The 19,040-nt window shown below is 51.9% G+C and overlaps 1 protein-coding gene across 4 annotated transcripts; it reads right to left on the reverse strand.

The window, feature by feature from the left end:
* Positions 1–2,285: 2,285 nt before the first annotated feature.
* On the reverse strand, positions 2,286–18,950 carry B9D1 (B9 domain containing 1). Of its 4 annotated transcripts, XM_035303111.3 has the most exons (7): positions 18,831–18,950; positions 16,640–16,708; positions 14,186–14,297; positions 6,754–6,850; positions 6,231–6,293; positions 2,907–2,974; positions 2,286–2,575 (listed from the first exon to the last, which is right to left on the reverse strand). In XM_035303111.3, exons 1-7 carry the CDS (start codon positions 18,891–18,893, stop codon positions 2,433–2,435), a joined length of 615 nt encoding a protein of 204 aa, XP_035159002.1. In that variant the 5' UTR covers positions 18,894–18,950; the 3' UTR covers positions 2,286–2,432. The 4 variants fall into 4 exon arrangements, with proteins under 4 accessions (XP_035159002.1, XP_035159004.1, XP_035159003.1 ...); XM_035303113.3 differs by lacking the exon at positions 16,640–16,708; XM_035303112.3 differs by lacking the exons at positions 2,286–2,575; positions 2,907–2,974 and adding an exon at positions 5,941–6,131.
* Between the last annotated feature and the right edge of the window lie 90 nt (positions 18,951–19,040).

A 19,040-nucleotide genomic window follows, 5' to 3' on the forward strand; every position in this document is an offset into this window, starting at 1 on the left:
CTTGCCACTGCACTCCAGGGTGGGGGACAGAGTAAGACCCTGTCTCAAAAAAAAAAAATAGTTACGCATTTTGTTGTATGTAAATGTCCCCTCAAAAGAACACGCTAAAGTCTGGATTCTGGTTAATGGCAAGTGTGCTGAAACACATGGAAGGCGGTGTCCTGATGCCGTGGTTTATTTTGAAATACACTAAAAGTCGGATGGATTGAAGCAGAGATGAATAGTTGATAGATGTGGTGTTCACTGTAAGATGAGGTCAACTTTTCCATGTTTAAACATTTGAGTGATGTTGAGAAAAATTGGAAAAATTAAACATAACCAGAAGAGGGTGATTGAGTATGTGGCAGCTGCTGACAGGCTGGATGAAGGGGCCTGAGGCCCGAACATGCAAGCCACAGGCTAGAGACTTCAGGGAAGAAGCTTCAGGTTGCCTTGATGCGGACGGAGGCCAGTGGTCTGGGTGGGGTGAGGCCATGGACAGAGAAGACAGCCCTTCAGGGAGCTGTGATAAAATGGGGCAGAGGACAGACACAGCCTGGGGGTGCAGGGCTCTTGCTCTGTCCTCCCGTGACACATGTGGGGCATGTGTGGAGGCTGACATGAAGGAGCCTGTGCAGAAAAGCTCGATGGAGGGAGAAGGAAGAAGCCCCTTGTGGGTGGGGGGGGGCCTGGGAGAAACCAGAGACACCATGTCTCCCACACACCCAAGGCGCGTCCTCAGGTTGGCTCAGGAAGGCAGCTAGTGTGGGGTGGTTGTGGGAATGGAGGGAGCGCCTCAGCTAAACTGGCAGGGAGGGTGCTGGAGGTCTGAAGAGACAAAAGCTGTTTCCTCAGAGAACTCATGAGGGAGCTGTCCAAGGAAATGCAGACCTGGGCTGTGGGTGGAACATGGGCTGCCGCGGCTCTGGGGCTCAGGCAGGTGTAGGGCAGGCAGACGGACAGCTGGTTGTTACCAGGGCTGAGGCTCTGCCAGGTGAGCATGAAGGCAGGAGGGCACTACCTGGAAGTGCATGCAGGTGACCAGGAATTCTAAACTGGGTTGGGAGGAAAACAAGGAAAGAGGGGCTGACAGTTGGCAAAAAGGGGCTGGGCCAGGGGCCTGGAGAGCCTGGTGGTTTGAAGGGCCCAGGGAAGCACCACATGAGGGAGAGCCTGGCCTGAGGGACACCTCAATCTAGCCCTCAGAGGCAGTGCAGTCACCAGTAACAAGAAATACTCGTGGCTGTTGGGGGAGTGGTGAAGAGGGTTGCGAGTGAGGCGGCAAGGACACACACGGTCTCGGCCCACCGCACATGGGGTGTGGGAGGAGAAAGATTCCACTGAAGAGGGCTGCAAGCAAGTGAGTGCGCTTCAGCAAAGCCAGAGCTAGAGGGAACTTCCTATTCAGAGAAGATGGTTGGAATCAGGAATTTTGCTGACAACAGACCATGAGTTCCAGAACGCACAGTGAGTTGGGGGGAGGGCCCATGAGATAAAGGGCAGAAGACGGTCAGCTCAGGTGGTCTCAGGGCAAGTGCCCGTAACAACCCAGGGTAACATGGGCAAGCCTGGGCTTTTTCCTGGATCCCGCTGAGGGCAGTATCTAGGCTGGGGCACCATGTCGGCCGAGGAAAGCTCAGTGGTAGGGCAGAGAGGGCCCGGGTTGCCTTGTGAGGTTCCAGAGGTTTGCGTGAAGGTGGGGAGGCCCAGGTCCAGGCCCAGGCCCCCCGAAGTAATGCTGAAGGGACTCGGCTTCCAGAGGGGCCCAGATCACCTCAGAGGCCAGGGTGTTAAGCCAGGAGCTTACCTTCCTCTCTTGCCAACGGGCTGCCAGAAAGCTGGACTCCAGCTGGCAGCTTCCCACCCCTGGGAGGTTTCCAGCCCCAACCCTGGGACTGCGGGCAGTGGGGGCGGAGAGGGGAGTGGGCAGGCTGAGGGTCTGCCATCCCAAGGGTACCTCACTATCCAGCTCCCAATAGTAGGGTTCTCTCCTTGCCAAGAGAGGCTCGTGGCTGAGAGCATGGCTGAGCAGGCAATTATGCTTAAACCCCAAGCCTCCAAGGAGGGTGCTATGCCCAGTTCAAGGATGAATGTGTTGAGGTGTAGAAAAGCCCACACAGCTGTGAGTGGCAGAAACTGGCGAAGTCAGAGCTCCCATCCAAGATGGCCACAGTCTGGTCTCCAGACAGCTTCGATGACACAAGGGGTAGGGACGGGGAGAGCCTGGAAGTGGGGCCAGGGAAGGCCCAAGAGCCCCCAGCTCCTGTGGGGGAGGGGCTAAGCAGGAGAGAAGGCAGCCCCAGGACTGGGCTCTCTAAAAATGTGACTTTATTATAGAAAACTGTTCTGTGTGCCCCAGTTCCCACCACCAGGCTGCCCTTTAGACTGATGGCCAGCGGCTGACTCCAGGAAGGCAGCCCTTCATTATCAGAGACTGTGCACCTGTGGTGCCTTCACTGGGGGAAGCCCTGGGGCAGGCTGGGCCCTGAGACGCCCTGTGTGTCTGTAGGCCCAGTGTCGTAGCCCAGCTTCCTCATGTCCTTGGTCACTATGTTGAAGAGGAGGGTGACAAAACCCTGAGAGCAGACACGGGTCACTGGGGACAGAAGGGCAGCATCAGCCAAGCTGGGCTGGGGCAGAGACAAACCCAGGTTGATCTGGGAATCTCTCAGCCTCAGTGTTCTCATCTGTAAAATGGGGACAACAGTGCCTGACCCATGCCACTCACTGGGAGGGAAAGAGGCTGCAGCTGGGACAGGCAGACACACAAACCCTGTGTGTTCCAGCAGCCCTCATCTGGGAACATTTGTGGGCCAGCTCCCAAGTGCCTGGCAGGTCCCTGGCATTCACCCCCAACCCTGGGCCCATCCACTCCCAGGCTCTAACTTGTCTGGGGGCTGGGGATAAGGGAGGGGAGGGGGCTTTACCTTCCCGGCCTTCACCCTGAGCCACCACCTTGGGGTCTGTGTACTCGGGTCGCCGCCCCATGAACCAGCTGGGAACACAGAAGAACATGGGTGAGCAGGACCCCACCCGGGCACTCCTGGCCATGGACGACGCTGGATGTGGACTCTCCTCACTCTGGAAACCAGCACTTCTCCTTCAGCCGCACCCTGCCCCCACCAGGATTCAGGCCTGAAGCAGAGCCTTTGCGGTGGCTGGGCTCCAGCACAGTGGTGTCCCTTGCTAGGGTCACAGAGCCTAGCCAGGCCTCAGGTGCTCTGCGGCCGCGCTGCCTCCACTGGTGGGTTAGGCTTTTCCATCTCCAGCTTCCATAGGTTTGGTTCACTGGGAACGAGAGCTCAGGGAGATTCTGGGGTGGGGGTGCTGCCTGAACCCAGGTGGAAATCCCAGAAAAGTGACAGCAGCTGAGGTGGGGAAGGGGAGGGGACAGTGTGATCCTTTAGCCTCCCCAGAAGGGGATCCCACCCCAAAGAATCCATGGGGTGGGCAAAAGGGCCAGAACTGGGCTCCTCAGCCTTGCCTCCTGTTAGTGTGGGAGTCCAGGAAAAGTTACTTCCCATCCCTGAATTGTAAGCTTGTCAACTAACATGGGGACAATTGTGGCACCCACTGCAGGCCCTGTCAGGGGCAGCATGCAGCCACCGGGCCCAGCGTGCGCCCTCCCCAGCCCCAGGCCCCAGTTGGGCCGGCGAGAGGCCGGGGGTGTCAGGCCCCGCCGCCAACACACCCACACGAGCCGGAAACAACCAGGAGCACTATTCCCGGCCGGGTGGGTCCGGCAGCCGCGGGCTTAGCCCCGCCGGGACTCATGGCCGCGCCTCCTCCGTGCCACAGCTCCCAGGGCCACACCACATCACACCCGACCCCCCGAGGGTCGCTGACAACCGTGGCGAAGCAACAGCCCATGCAGCCCTCCCCGAGGCCTCTCCGTCTCCAAGGTGGGCACCAGCGCTCACCCAGGGCTGCCGCGGAGGGGCCAGGCTAGAGAGGGGCCCCGGGCTGCTGCAGGGGGTTGACCTGTGGAGACTACAGCCAGGGAGCACTGTGCACCAGCCCCCAACCCCAAGGAGGGAGCCAGGGAGTGAAAGCCAGTGGGTGCTCCCCAAGGGGAAGGGATGGGCAGCCACAACCCCTGCACCTGTTTCTCCTTTGGAAGAGCGAGGCTCTCGCAGCACCCAACTCACAGGGGGCTGTGTGTGAGGACTGGGGCTTGGGAACGTCCCCACCACGCCCAGCAGATTGCAGATCCCAGATCCCATCCCGGAGCTCATATATGGAGAGCCCGTCCCCAGTGAATTTCTTTCCTGGGGTGCGCCAGGGTGGTCTGCTTGGCTGGCTGGGGTGGGAGAGATGAGAGACTGTTCTGGAGGGCGTTCCAGGCAAGGGCCCAAGGCAGGGAAGGACCCCTCGGGCTAGAGGAACTGAGGTAGATGGGAAGCAAGGGGCAGAGGCCATAGGTAGGCAGGGCCCAACCACCAGCCTGGTCGCATTCTGGTTGAAGTTCATCCTGAAAGAGGCACAGCGTGGGGCAGGTTCTCGCAGGAGAGGGTTGTTTTAGGAACACTGGTTTTTGTTGTTTTTTTTTTTTTGCTGTGTGAAGACCAGACTAGACGGGGTGGAGTAGGCTGAATAACAGCCCCCAGAGATTGCAGATCCTAGCCCGGGGAAACCGTGCATGCGATCTTACCAAGAAAAAGGGTCACATGCACTTTGCAGACATTAGGCCAAGGCTCTTGCAATGATTATCCAGGGGGCCCTAAATGCCATCACAAGACCCTTATCAGAAAGGGAGAGAGGGAGATTTCACAGAGGAGGTGGCCCTGTGATCCTAGAGGCAGAGACTGGAGTGCTGGGGTCACCAGAAACTGAAAGGGCAACTGCAGCAGCCACCATGGGAAATTAATCCAGGGGCCAAGAGTGTCCGGGGCAGGCCCTAGGCCAGGCCAGAGGATGTGGAGAGAGGGTGGGGATGACTGAGTTCTCAGCTTCAGCAAGTAGCATCCACATTTGGGAAGATTCTGCCAATCAGACGGCCTTCACTAATCAGACCTTTCCCCAGTTTTTGTAATTCAAGCACGCACTGCCTTGCCCAGTTGCAAGCCCCTCCACAGGGGCTGTGAAACCCCTTCCAAAGCGAGTTCTCCCCTGGAGGCCCAAAGTCCTCCTTGGAGCTGTGGGCGGTGGAACAGGGCGAACAGCCCGGCCGGGATGGCTGTGCAGATTCCACCAGTCCCTTAGGCTTCCCCAACCCACTGACGTTGCTGCCCCGCTGCCTCCCTGACAGCCTGTGCCATGGGGATTGTCAAGTCCAGGTGATGCCGGCCCAGGCCATCTGGAAAATAAGTCCTTTACCACAGGGTGGCCTCCCAGAAGGGCTTCTAGGAGCAGTGGGCACACAAATGCTTAGGCTGAGCCAGTGAAGACCCTGCCGTTCCTCCCTCCACAGTTCTGAGCTCAGTGAAGTGTTGTTCTCAGCCCTGAGGTGCCATGCTGTCCCTCCACCCAGCAGGGCTCTGGCCAGTTCTCAAGCCTCATACTGGCCAGGCTTGCCAGGGCTGGAACCCAGGGAGTCCTCCATCTTCCCCTTGTGCCTCACTGACCTGCTAGGGGGCAGCAGAGGCTAGCTGCCCAACTGTGCTAATGGGCCTCCAGTCAGAAGGCCAGGGCCCAGCTAGCCCTCTAAGCTCCCACTTGGATGCCGGCAGGGGTAAGAGACCTTCCTGCTGGGGCTGCATCAGGCATCCCCTGGGCCCCGCTGCAGGCACTGATGTCCTGGCCCCTGCCTGCCTCCCCGTCTCCCCAATTCTGCCTGCCTTACCATGTACTGTCCACGACGCCGTCCTGGCTTTTCCTATCATGCTAAGCCTGGTGCTCTTCCCTGATCTTCCCTCCACACTAAGCCTCAGCACAAATGTCAGCTCGGGCCACAGACTCCCACATGTAAAGGCGTTTATCATGATTACTGTGCCAAGGTATCTGGCTCATACTGCTGTATCCTCGTTTCCCACCTTTTAATGTCACATTATGTCATGAGCATTTTTCCCATCTGACAAAGATTTTTCACAGGGCACAGGGTAAAATCAGCCAGTCTTCTGCTGCTAGAACAGAGGCTGAAGGGAGCTCCATGACTCAGCACTCCCAGGGGACCCGTTTCTATTTGTCCCCAGTGGGTGGAGCAGCTTGCAGATCTGAGGAGGCAACCAGGCACAAACTGAGGGGTAGAATGTGACATCCATTCATCCAATAGATCAGGAGGAGGGGGCTGGGGTTATAGGTACAAAACTCACCTTGTAAACTTCTGCAGTTTAGACGTAGATTCTGGGACAAACATGGGGATGGTCCTTTTGTGCCTGAAAAAAATGTTTTTGTAGACAGAGGTGCTGCGTCACAGACCTTGCTGAGCCTCCAGGGAGCAGAAACACTCGGATCAGGCCAGTGCAGCTGCAGCGTGGGCCAAGTCAGGGCCAATGGTAACGAATCCAACCTGTGCTAACTGAGCACCACTATGCCCGGGCACGGAGCTGAGCGCTGGGAGACAGTCTCATGGAGGTCAGAGACCCTCGGGAATTTTCTTTTCTGGGGCCTACTGCCTCCCCATCCCACCTGGTGTGTGGCAGACACCACTTATCCTAGAGGTTCTCTTCCCAAATACAGGCTACACCCCATGCCCCCAACCCCTGCCACCAGGCTGAGCTGCCCAGGCCCCTGGGGACCCCACAGCTTTCCCAGCCTGAACCTAAGACAGAAAATGGGGCAAGGTCTGTCCTAGGACAAGCCCTGCCCAGGGCCCAGATCAGAATGAGGACGTACCGGCCAGGTGAGAAGGGCACGTGCACTGCCCCATAGCCTCGAACCACATCATTCCCGAACACATCTGGTCCATATACGCTGAGCACGATCTGTGGCCCTTGAGAAGGACAAGGCAGGGGGTGGACATGTGAGGACACATGGGGGAGGTGCAGGGCAGAGAACAGGGAGTGTCCACCTGAGGGTGATCAGAGGATTGAGCTCAAGGTCCTGAGGTAGCAGGCCTAAGGGGACAGGAGCAGGCATGGGAATCCAGACTGTGCCAAGGACTTCTGCCCACCCTGGTACTTCCTGTGTCTCTACTGAGGCCTGGGCATGCACTCCACACCCCGTCTCCCTGCTGCAGAGTCAGGCCCACTCAGCCACTCCATGTACAAGGAGGGACTTCCAGAGGTCCTAGTCTAGGCCCAGGGCCGCAGCTGTGGTCAAAGCAGACTAAGGACCTCTGCTCTCTGGGTGCTCCCTTCCTGATGGAGGCAGACTCAGGGGCTTGGGGTGGAGGCAGGCTCAGGGACTTATTTTGGGGGTGTCTAGAGAAGTCAGAGAGAAAACAAAAACTTTCTGGGCATTTTTCTTTGAAATATTATAGGTAATATAATAGGTGTGGTTGTTTTTACACCCACTTCCTGTAACCATCGAGGTGCAAAGGCGCTTTCACCTCAGCAGTTTCAGGTGAGGCCCAGGGAAGGTCTAGGAGCCAACCTGCCAGGCTCTGATCCTGCAGCCATGGCTGAGGCGAGTTACCCAACCTCTCTGCCCCTGTTTCATCACCTCTAAGACATGTGAAATAGTACCTAATACATAGTAAGGGCTCAGTAAATGTTAGGGAGAGGTTTGTGCCCTTCCCGTGACTACTTTCCACTACAGGTACCCGTTACTCTGAATGGTATGAAACCATCTCTTGACTTTTCTTTAAGACTTCACTGTCAAAGAATGCATCCCAAACCTGCTATTTTACTTTTACCAATTTTTTGAACATTTATGCAAAAGGAATTATACAATGTGTTCATTTTTGTGCCCAGCCTCTAATCCAACATTATGACTGTGAGATTTTCTCAAATGGTTTCCTGTAAAGGGGGGTGTTCATTTTCAATGCCATTTAACATTCTGCATGGGTATCTGCCACAGGGACTGTTCACTCTGGTGCTGATGGACACACAGGCTGCCCTTCTGCTAGAGGCTGAGCACCATGCTGCAGGCTCTCGGCACTCATGGGCACATTACAGATGTGTGCACATGTGGTGGGCACACACCCAAGAAGCATGCTGCACAGGGCCCATGTCTGTTCCCTCCAAAAAGGTAACACCAAGCTGCCAGCACTACCCCCGCAGTAGTGTCTGATTCCCGCTACTCCACACCTCACAAAAACATGGCATTACCAATCTTTTCAATTTGAGCTGTCCTAGTGAGCAAATACTGGTAGCTCACTGTAGATTTAAATTACATTTTCCTTCATTATATGTGTGTGTGTGTGTGTGCATACAAACATATACATATTATTATTTTTTAGATGGAGTCTTTCTCTGTCTTCCAGGCTGGGAGCAATGGCGCAATCTCAGCTCACTGAAACCTCTGCCTCCTGGGTTCAAGCGATTCTCCCCAGCCTCCTGAGTAGCTGGAACTATAGGCGCTTACCACCACGCCCAGCTAATTTTTGTATTTTTTAGTAGAGATGGAGTTTCGCCATGTTGGCCTGCTGGTCTCAAACTGCTGATCCACCTGCCTTGGTCTCCAAAAGTGCTGGAATTACAGGTGCAAGCCACCACGCCCAGCCCAATGTATTGTGATTATAACTGAAGCTTGCTATCTGGTAGAACAAGTTGTATTTTAATATTATAAAGAATATATCTTAAAAATACCATTTTCTATTTATTGTCGGCATACAGAAAGCAACTGATTTTTGTTAAGATACATTGATCTTATATCCAGATTCATGCCCATCTATTTATTAACTCTAACAATTTATCTATGGGTTATTTTGAAGTTCTACATAATCGCCTTGTCTGTGAATATTTTATTCTTCCTAATTCTTACACTCTTTATTTGTAAAGCATTAATGGTGATAACAAGCATGCCGATCTCAAGAAAAATCTTTTGACATTTCAATGGCAAAAGTGATATTTGCTCTAAGCTTTTCGTAGATAATCTTGATTAGGTTAGGAAAGTTTCTTTCTCTTCCTAGCTTACTAAGCTTTTATCATGAATGGGTGTTGAATTTTACCATGCTTTCTTCATTTATGGGGATGATCATTTTTCTTCTTTTTTTTTGAGACAGTCTCACTCTGTCACCCAGGCTGGAGGGCAATGGTGCGGGCTTGGCTCATGGCAACCTCTGCTTCCCAGGTTCAAGCAAATTCTCCTGCTTCAGCCTCCCAAGTAGCTGGGATTACAGGCATGCACTATCATGCCGCTAACTTTTGTATTTTTAGTAGAGACAGGATTTCACCATGTTAGCCAGGCTAGTCTCAAACTCCTGACCTCAAATGATCTGCCTGCCTTGGCCTCCCAAACTGCTGGGATTTCAGGTGTGGGCCATAGTGCCCGGCCTGACTCTGGCTTTTCTTCTGTTTATTGTAGTGAATGACACTGATCGATTTTAGATTTTTTTTTTTTAAGAGACAGGTTCTTGCTGTGTTGCTCAGGTTGGTCTCAAACTCCTGGCCTCAAGCAATCCTCCCACCTCGGCCTCCCAAAGTGTTGGGATTGCAGGTATGAGGACTATGCCTGGTGCCTTAAAAGCTTTGTATTTTTGGAATAAACCCTACTTTTTATGATGTATTTTATTATCCTTTTTTTTTTTTTAACCTTGCTAGTTTCTGAATATTTCATTTGGGAGTTTTGAATTCAGTTTCTGAATATTTCGTTTGGGAGTTTTGCAACTATGTTCATGAGTGAGTTTCTTTTTCTTTCTTTCTTTTTTTTTTTTTTTTGAGACGGAGTCTTGCTCTGTCTCCCAGGCTGGAGTACAGTGGTACAATCTCAGTTCACTGCAACCTCCGCCTCCCAGGCTCAAGTGATTCTCCTGCCTCAGCTTACTGAGTAGCTGGGATTACAGGCATACACCACCATGCCTAGCTAAGTTTTTGTGTGTGTTTTTAGTAGAGATGGGGTTTCACGTTGTTAGTCAGGCTGGTCTTGAACTACTGACCTCGTGATCTGCCCACCTTGGCCTCCCAAAGTGATGGGATTATAGGCGTGAGCCACCACACCTAATCTTTTTTTTTTGAGATGGAGTTTTGCTCTTGTTGCCCAGGCTGGAGTGCAATGACACCATCTCGGCTCACTGCCACCTCTGCCTCCCAGGAATAAGCAACTCTCCTGCCTCAGCCTCCCAAGTACCTGGGATTAAGGCATGTGCCACCATGCCCAGCAAATTTTGTACTTTTAGTAGAGACAGGGTTTCTCCATGTTGGTCAGGTTGGTCTCAAACTCCTGACCTCAGGTGATTCACCTGCCTCGGCTTCCCAAATGCTGGGATTATAGGCGTGAGCCACCATGCACAGCCTTCTTTTACAAATTTCTTAAGATGAATGCTTAGATAATTAATTTTTCAGCCTATTTTTTTCTCTAATATGCATTTAAAATTATAAAATTGGCTGGGTGCAGTGCCTCACACCTGTAATCCCAGCAATTTGGGAGGTCGAGGTGGGCAGATCACCTGAGGTCAGGAGTTCGAGACTTGCCTGGCCAACATGGTGAGACCCTGTCTCTAATAAAAATACAAAAAAATTAGCTGGGTGTGTTGGCAGGCACCTGTAATCCTAGTTACTTGGGAGGCTGAGGCAGGCGAATTGCTTGAACTCGGGAGGTGGAGGTTGCAGTGAGCCAAGACCGTATCATTGCACTGCAGCCTGGGCAACAAGAATGAAACTTCATTTAAAAAAAAAAATATATTAAATTAAAAAATAAATTCCAACATTTCCCTCTAACCATGACTTTAACTGCCCCCTGCAAATTTAAATAGCTCAGTATTTTTATTTTTAGTTCAAAATTCCATTATTCCATTAGTATTTCTTCTTTGACATATGGGTTATTTTTAGAAGTTGCTTTTTTATTTTTCAAGCATATGGAGATTTTTTTCATTATCCTTGTTATTGGTCCCCAGCTTAAGTTCACCATGGTCAAAGAAAATACTCCACTCCCCCTGAAAAGCTAAGAGTTCCAAGGAACTGGCACTGACTCACTATCGGGTCATCGTTGACAGCTGGGTCTACTTGCTTTATTGCCTCTCCCCATGCCTCCATCAACTCATCCTACTTGTGAGGAATATCAGAGTAAATTACAGATCTCTGGACACTTTCTCCGACATACTGCACTACGTGCATCAGTAAATAGAGCTCAATATTTGTTCACAGTTCTTTCCAGATAAAATTTACGCATAATGAAACACACATCTTAAGTGTACTATTCAATGGATTTTCTTTTTTTTTTTGAGATGGAGTTTTGCTCTTGTTATCCAAGCTGGAGTTCAATGGCGTGATCTTGGCTCACCACAACCTCCACCTCCTGGGTTCAAGCAATTCTCCTGCCTCAGCCTCCTGAGTAGCTGGGACTACAGGCACGTACCACCATGCCCAGCTAATTTTTGTATTTTTAGTAGAGACGGGGTTTCACCATGTTGATCAGGATGGTCTTGATCTCTTGACCTTGTGATCCACCCGCCTCGGCCTCCCAAAGTGCTGGGATTACAGGCGTGAGCCACCGCGCCCGGCCATATGCAATGGATTTTCACAAATGCATACATCCGTGTAACCCAAATCTAGCTGCTTGCAAGATTTTCTTTTTGTCTTTGGTTTTCAGCTGTTTTACTGTCATGTACCTAGGGGTGGGTTTCTTCCATTCATCCTGCTTGAGGTTTGTCTACTTGAATCTGTGGCTTTGATGTCTCTCATCATTTTCGAAAAAAATTGTAGCTGCTTCCAATATTGTCTCTATCTTGTCCTCCCTCCTCTCCTCCTCCTCCTCCTCTCCTTCTGGGACTCCAATTCCATATGGCAGACTTCTAGTATTCTCTGTCTCCTACCTTCTCATCTATATTTTCTATTCTTGAGTTTCATTGTAGGTATTTTCCTTCCATCTAACTTTCAGTATATAACTATCTCTTCAGTTGTATTTAATCTGATGAATTCCTGCTTTTGGTTATCATATTTTTCAATTCTAGAATTTCTATTATAATGTTTAAAAAATATGTTTAGGCATGGCTCTCAAGCCTATAACCCCAGAACTTTCAGAGGCTGAGGTGGGAGGATTGCCTGAGCCCAGGAGTTCAAGACCAGCCTGGCCAACATGGTGAAACCCCGTATCTACTAAAAATACAAAAAATTATTGGCCAGACATGGTGGTACATGTCTGTAATCTCAGCTACTCAGGAGGCTGAGGCATGAGAATTGTTTGAGGTAGAGGTTGCAGTGAGCTGAGATCCTACCATTTTACTCAAAGAGACAGAGCAAGACTCTGCAATTTTAAAAAAAGGTAGGCTTCCTAATTCTCTGCCATAATTCTCAATGTGTTTTATCTCTTTTGATCATGGTAAAAATGTATCTCACAATTTCAGTATCTAGAGAGTCTGTTTATCTCTATTGCCTTATTGCCTTATTTTTGCTGGTTATCATTCATGTTGTCTTGATTCTTATGTGCCTTATTATATGCCAGATATTACATTTGAAAAAATACATAGAAATAATTTGATGTCTATGAAATGTTATATTTTTCCAAAGAGGCTTCTTTTCTTATTTTTTTGAGACAGGTTCTCACTTTGTTACCCAGGCTGGAGTACAGTGGCGTTGACCTCCTGGGCTCAAGCAATCCTTCTGTCTCAGCCCCCCAAGTAGCTGGGTTTACAGGTGCCCACCACCACACCAGGCTAATTTTTGTATTTTTAGCAGAGACGGATTTTTGCCATATTGCCCAGGCTGGTCTTAAACTCCTGAGCTTAGGTGATCTGCCTGCCTCAGCCTCTCAATGTGCTGGAATTACAGACATGAGCCACCATGCCTAGCCAAAAGAGGTTTCTTATTTGCTTTTGCCAGGTGCCTTGGGTGTAACAATCTTGGAGCTGAATGCAAAAATCAGGAGGTTGAAATTATCAGGGGCCAGGCTACAATCCCTGTGAGGCTGCTTTGCTTCCATCTCTCCCTTATTCCTAGGGCAGCTCTTTGGGTCTTAACCCAGTTTGCAGAGATTTACCTGAGGCCCTCCTCCCAACCCCTTGGAAGGCTCTGAACATCAGTTTTTTGTGTGTGTCCTGGGCCCAGAGAGGCTGTCAAAAGTCTTGATCAGTCTCTCAATCACCTCTATTGGAATCAGCAAACACTCCCAGGGGAGATGGGATGGGGGTAACCTCTGGATTTCTGTTCTTCTCCTGGATCTTGCCTGGTAAATCTCTTCTACTTCACTAGCTCTCTGATGCCTTTGAGGTAGTTGCTTTTTGTTTTTGCCTTTGTGTATTTCATTTACCTCTCCTACCTGTCTTCAGCAGGAGGAGGTTGGCTGAGTTCCTATAGTACTTACTGCACTATTACAGGAAGTCGACTGCAGCTTCCTATTCATAGATGATGACAGCAGAATGGAATTCCCTGCCCAAGAGGACCACCAGGCATTTTCTGCTCCTGACCCTCAACACTGTGGTGAGCCTAGGCCCAGGCCACATGCAGCAGAAAGGCCTAGATCGTGAAATCAGAGGGGCCTGAATGAAAATCCACACCTGGTCAGTAGATGTAAAGCAGAAGGCAAGTGAAGTCAGTTTTGAGTGTCAGTTTCCTCATATGGGAGAAGAAATGGAGAGAAATCTACCTACCAGGTATGATTGGGAAGCTCAGATGAGTTCACATAGGGAAAGTATTCAATGTCCCATGGAGACTAAGCCAGTAGGCACTTATTAAGTGCAAGTGGAAGATCAGCGTGGTTAATAAGCACCAGGCAGGGTAGAAAATAAGTAATGCCAGCCAGGAAGCCCTTGGGAAAGAGGTTGGAGGTAGGACATGGGAAGGCTATCTGGAGAGAGGGATCAGCATGAATGAAGCTCAGATGAAGGAACTTGAGGGGCTAGCACAGGAGGAGCAAGTGCCAGGGTCTGGTCGGAACACAACAGGCCACGGGAAGTCAACAGGCACGGAGTCAGACCTCCAGGCCAGACAGCTGCAGCCCTGCATACCAGGGAGGGGCCTGCCTTTTACAGGCATGGTCACTGGCCCTGATCCACTCTGAACTTCCAGAAGGCCAGCTGCACAGCTGTAGCAGATGAACCAGGGTGAGCACAGATGAGGAAGAGGAGGGAAAGGGACAGATGGTGAGAGAGAGAGTGCTGAGGGCTGCTTCAAGAGCCCAGGTGACAATGTGAATGTGAACAGTCATGGGCTGGATGAGGCAAAGGCCGTCTTGGGGGTGCTGTGTGAAAGCTCTGCCACCCTACCCTGCAGGGCCCCTGCAGACTCACAGCCATAGGGGTTGGTGCTTTTAAAGGTGACATCAATGGGGAAGTTCCACACCAGTGCTTGCCGCACATCTTGGCTCTTAGATGTGATCTGTGAGATCCCCTCTTCCAGACCCTGTGGGGACAATGACAGAGACAGCTAGAGTCAGATCAGAGTCAAGCTGCTGTGGCTCCTCCCTTACCTTCAGCAGGCAGCTGGGAAGGCTGTTTTCTCAGCTATCTTCTCCCAAGACACTAGATTTCAAACAAAGGGGACTAAGAGATGATGGAATACCTCTTAAGTGTGGTACTTTAATGTGGTAGTGTGTGTGACAACCCTGGGAGGCCAGCCACTCTCCCAGGCACAAGGGCACTGGGATCTGTTCCCAAGCTCTTGCTACACGGAAGGAAATGGTCCAGCAGTATTTGCACTCCCCTGCATCCCCACCCGCATCCGAGCATCCCCATTGGTAAGCACATAGATGTATTTTGTCCATCACACAGTCCTTTTTCAACTCTGCTGCCTCTTCCACCCACCAACCCATTCTCTGCTTCCGTTACAGCAAAACTGCTTCCAAGAGCTGCCTCACTCACCAGATCCAATTTCTCCCCTACCATTCTTTTTTCTTTTTAAACAGAGTCTCACTCTGTCGCCTCAGACTGGAAGGCAGTGAAGTGATCTCGGCTCACTCCCAGGTTCAAGTGATTCTTCTGCCTCAGCCTCCTGAGTAGCTGGGATTACAGGCACGCCATGCCCAGCTAATTTTTGTATTTTTAGTAGAGATGGTGTTTCTCCATGTTGGTCAGGCTGGTCTCAAACTCCTGACCTCATGATCTGCCTCCTCAGCCTCCCAAAGTGCTGGGATTACAGGCATGAGCCATTGCACGGGCCCCTCCCCTGCTATTCTTCTGTGACCCCACTCCAATGTGACTGCTGGCTCCAGCACTCTACCAAAGGGTTTTCTCCAACAATGTCCATGATCAGCATTGCCAGATGCAAAACAGTCATTTCTCCGTCCTTGTGTTACTTGAGCCATCAGCAGCGCCTGATACAGTTGCTTCCTCCTTGATACACTGTCTTCCGTTGGCTTCTGGGTCTCTCCACTGCACAGGGTGGCCCTGCTTGGTGGCTCTTGCTGGTTCCTTCTCAGTGTGCCGTCCTAAGGCTGCATCTTTGGCCAGCTCCTCTACCTGTACTTGGTGATCTCATCTGTCTCATGGCTTTCGATGTGCTCTAGATGTCAAAGGTTCCCAAATTTATGTCTCCATCCTGGTCCTTGCCTCTGTACTGTGGATCAGCACCTCCTCCAGTGGGCGCCTCAACCTTAACCCACACCAGGCTGAGCTCCAGGTAGCGCTCCCCAATCTGCTCTTCTCACTGAAAGGCAGCTCCCTACTTCTCAGTGCTCAGGCTAAAAGCCCTGCTGTGAATTCTAGCTCCTCCTTCTCTCACACCCCACATCCACCAGAAGAGCCCAGCGGCTTTATCTTCAGGGTGTACTTGCAGTCCAGCCCTCCCGCCACCATACCGCTGCTGCCCTCCTCTCTCATTGCATTGCTGTCAAAGCCAACTGTGCTGCCTGCTCTTGCCCTTTCCTGAAGTCTATCCTTGTCATAGAAACCAGGGAATCTTCTAAAAACACAAGTCAGATCGCTTTCTTGTCTGCTGAAAGCTCTCCACGGGGACCCCAATCCCTTTGAGTAAAGGTCACAGTCCTTACTCTGACCTTCTAAGTCCTATAAGATCCACCCTGGTGCCTCCCTGCTCCATCTCCAGCTGCTTTCCTGCTGGCTCGTTCTCCAGGGGCCACACGGCCTCCTTGCTGGTCCTCAAACATGCCGAGCATGCTCCTGTCCCAGGGCCTTTGTACTCTCTGCTTTCTGCCCGCACACGTATCACAGGTTTCTCCATGGCTTGTTCCCTCACTTCCTTCAGGTCTTTACTTAAAAGTTACTTTCTTGGCAAGGCCCTCCCTGGTGGCCTTAGTGAGATCGCGGCCTCCCTCTCTCATGGCTCATCCCTGTCACTTCCTGGCTTGGTCTCCCCACCGCCCTTCTGGCTCACTGACATTCTAGAATATGCACTCCTTATTATCTGACACCCCCCAACAGAAACATGTGTCCTCCCCACTGGCTAAGGAGAGGCCAGATGGTGAGCAGACTGGCCAGAGTGTCCACAGCTCAGCCACAGCCAGGCTGGCTCACCAGGGCCAGCCCCCTGCTGCAGGCGCTGCTCTTTGCTGCCCTGGGCAAGCTCACAGGGTAGGGCGTGTGAGTGGTCTTGGGGGCTGGATCAGGGGGTCCAACCGTGGCTGTGTCCTCTGCTCCAGCTTACCAGGAAAACTCATGTGTGGGTCCCCTGAATTCAGTGTCTACCTCTTGACTGGTTCTGAATGGGGAGGGGAAGGGTATGACACCTTCAGAAACCCCAAAAGTCATGAAGGTGGTAAGTAAGGGAGGCCCAAGAGTCCAGCTTACCGCTGTGGGGGCCCAGTCCTGGCCGTATACAAAGCAGTACTTGCAGTAGAGGTCATCATACTCTGGAAACTGAAAAAAGCACAGTCTGTCAACCGGTATTCATGCTGAGGCCAATGCGTTTGCTAGACAAGGGCAGCCAAGAGGAATTTTGAACGCGAGGCACCTGGGATTGAGTCTAAGAGCCAGCTGGGGATGTGGACCTGGCGTTCAGAGGAGAGGCTCAGGGCCAAGATGCGGGAGTCCACGGAGAGTCCCAGGCTTTTGCTCAGGCTCTGCCTTCTGTCTGATCTGTCCTTTCTATTTCTTCATCTGGAAAACTTCTGCTCATACTTCAAAACTTACCCTTCAGGGAGGCTGCCCTCACTCTCAGGTTGGTTTAAGGTCTCCTCTTGGCTCCTGTAGCCCTGTGCTTCCCTCCATAAAAGCAATGATTGCCTGTGCCTAAGTCTGTCAATTCCTCTAGACTATAAGCAGAGAACAGATTTCATGCCTTTCTGTGTCCCCATTGCCCAGCACAGGGCTGGGCACGGATGAGGTCTAAGGCAGGGGTCCCCAACCGGTACCAGTCCGTGGCCCGTTAGGAATGGGTCCACACAACAGGAGATGAGCAGCAGGCAAGTGGGCAAAGCTTCATCTTTATTTACAGCAGTTCCCCATTGGAGCTCTGCCTCCTGTCTGAGCAGTGGCGGCATTAGATTCTCATAGGAGCACGAACCCTATTGTGAACTGCATATGAAGGATTCAGTTTGCGCGCTCCTTATGAGAACCTAATGCCTGATGATCTGTCACTGTCACCGCATCACCCCCAGATGGGACCATCTAGTTGCAGGAAAACAAGCTCAGGGCTCCCACTGATTCTACATTACGGTGAGTTGTATAATTATTTCATTATACTTTACAATGTAATAATAATAGAAATAAAGTGTACAATAAAGGTAATGTCCCCAAATCATCCCCAAAACATCCCTTGCCACCTCCTGTCCGTGGGAAAACTGTCTTCCACGAAACCAGACCCTGGTGCCAAAAAGGCTGAGGACTGCTAGTGTAAGGGAATGGTGCTGAAGTGAAAGGTCTGAGAACCTAGGAAGCCATCAGGCACAGGGCATATGCAAGGCTGGAGCTGAGGCCCTGAAAAGAGGGAGGTGCTGAGAGCAGAGCAGGGAGGAAGTGTGAGTGTGAGTGTGTGTGTGTGGGGGGGGTTGATGCTGAGAGCACAGACACATGTGACTCAGCCCAGCCAAGAGCCCCTAATGGGATAGAACAAGAGAGGGGAGAAAGGTGGTCTTAGGCACTAGGCTAAGGCAGAGGCGGACAGGATGGGAGGGTGGAGCAGTATTCCTGATGAAACAGGAAGGCAGGAGACACCAACAAAGCATCAGGCCCTATCAGAGCCTTACCCAAACCGTCTCAGTCACACCTCACAATAATATAATAAACACCATCTCCAACGACCTGGAAGGACAGTGTAGCGAAGCTTTGAGGTCACACAGGCGTGGGTTCAATTCCCAGACAGGCCAGTTGCTTTGGCTGTTTCCCCGGCTGTGAAATGGGGGTGTTAGTAGTGCCTATCTGGCAAGGTTGTAAGGATGGAATAAGCAGTGCTGAGCACTGACTTTGGCACATATTGAGGACTTGGTGAGCGTTGGTTTTTGTTTACAATAAACGGTTCCTCTAAAGTGTAGGGGGATGGAGAGTAGCTTCCTGTCCCTCCGGCCTGACAGGCACACCTTCCCTGGGGCATTCCAGGCCACTACCATCGTTGGATGGTTGGATTCCAACCCGAGTTCAAAGATCTGGGGATTTAGAGCGCGGGGCAGTAGCTGGGCACCCGACACGGAGCAAATACCGGAAACTCGGCCGAGCCTCGGCTCCTCGCGTTACACCCTGGGAGGCTCCTGCCAGTGACTCAACCTAGAGGGCATGATCCGTGCGAGGGGCCACAGGCTTGGCCGAGTGTGACCTCAGTACTAGCTCAACATCTCGAGGTCTGCTTCTACACCTGCACATCGGAACTTAGGATCCCGAAAACCTCGCGCCAAGTCCTCCAATGCTGGCTTCCCGCCCCCGCCTAACGGAGAGGCTCAGAGGAATGACGTGGCTCTCTGGGGGCCACAGGGCAGCCCGCGGGGTTGCGGGAAGGGCCCCGGGGGACGCTGGGGGGCGGGCCCCGACGGGGTCCACGGCCGCTCACCTGGGCGCTCTCCACCTGCCCGTTGACCATCAGTAGAAAGACGCTAGGACTCGCGGTCGTCATGGCAAGGTTGGGGGTTCCGAAGGAACCCACCTAGGCCGCGCGCGGTTGCTAAGAAACGCCGGCGTTGCCCTAGAAACAGACGGCGTGGCGCGCGGGACACGTTTCTTGGTAGCGACACCTTCGCGAAAGCCGCGAGCGAGCGAGAGC

This window comes from Callithrix jacchus, chromosome 5 (genome assembly GCF_049354715.1).
Source record: "Callithrix jacchus isolate 240 chromosome 5, calJac240_pri, whole genome shotgun sequence".
Lineage (NCBI taxonomy): Eukaryota > Metazoa > Chordata > Mammalia > Primates > Cebidae > Callithrix > Callithrix jacchus.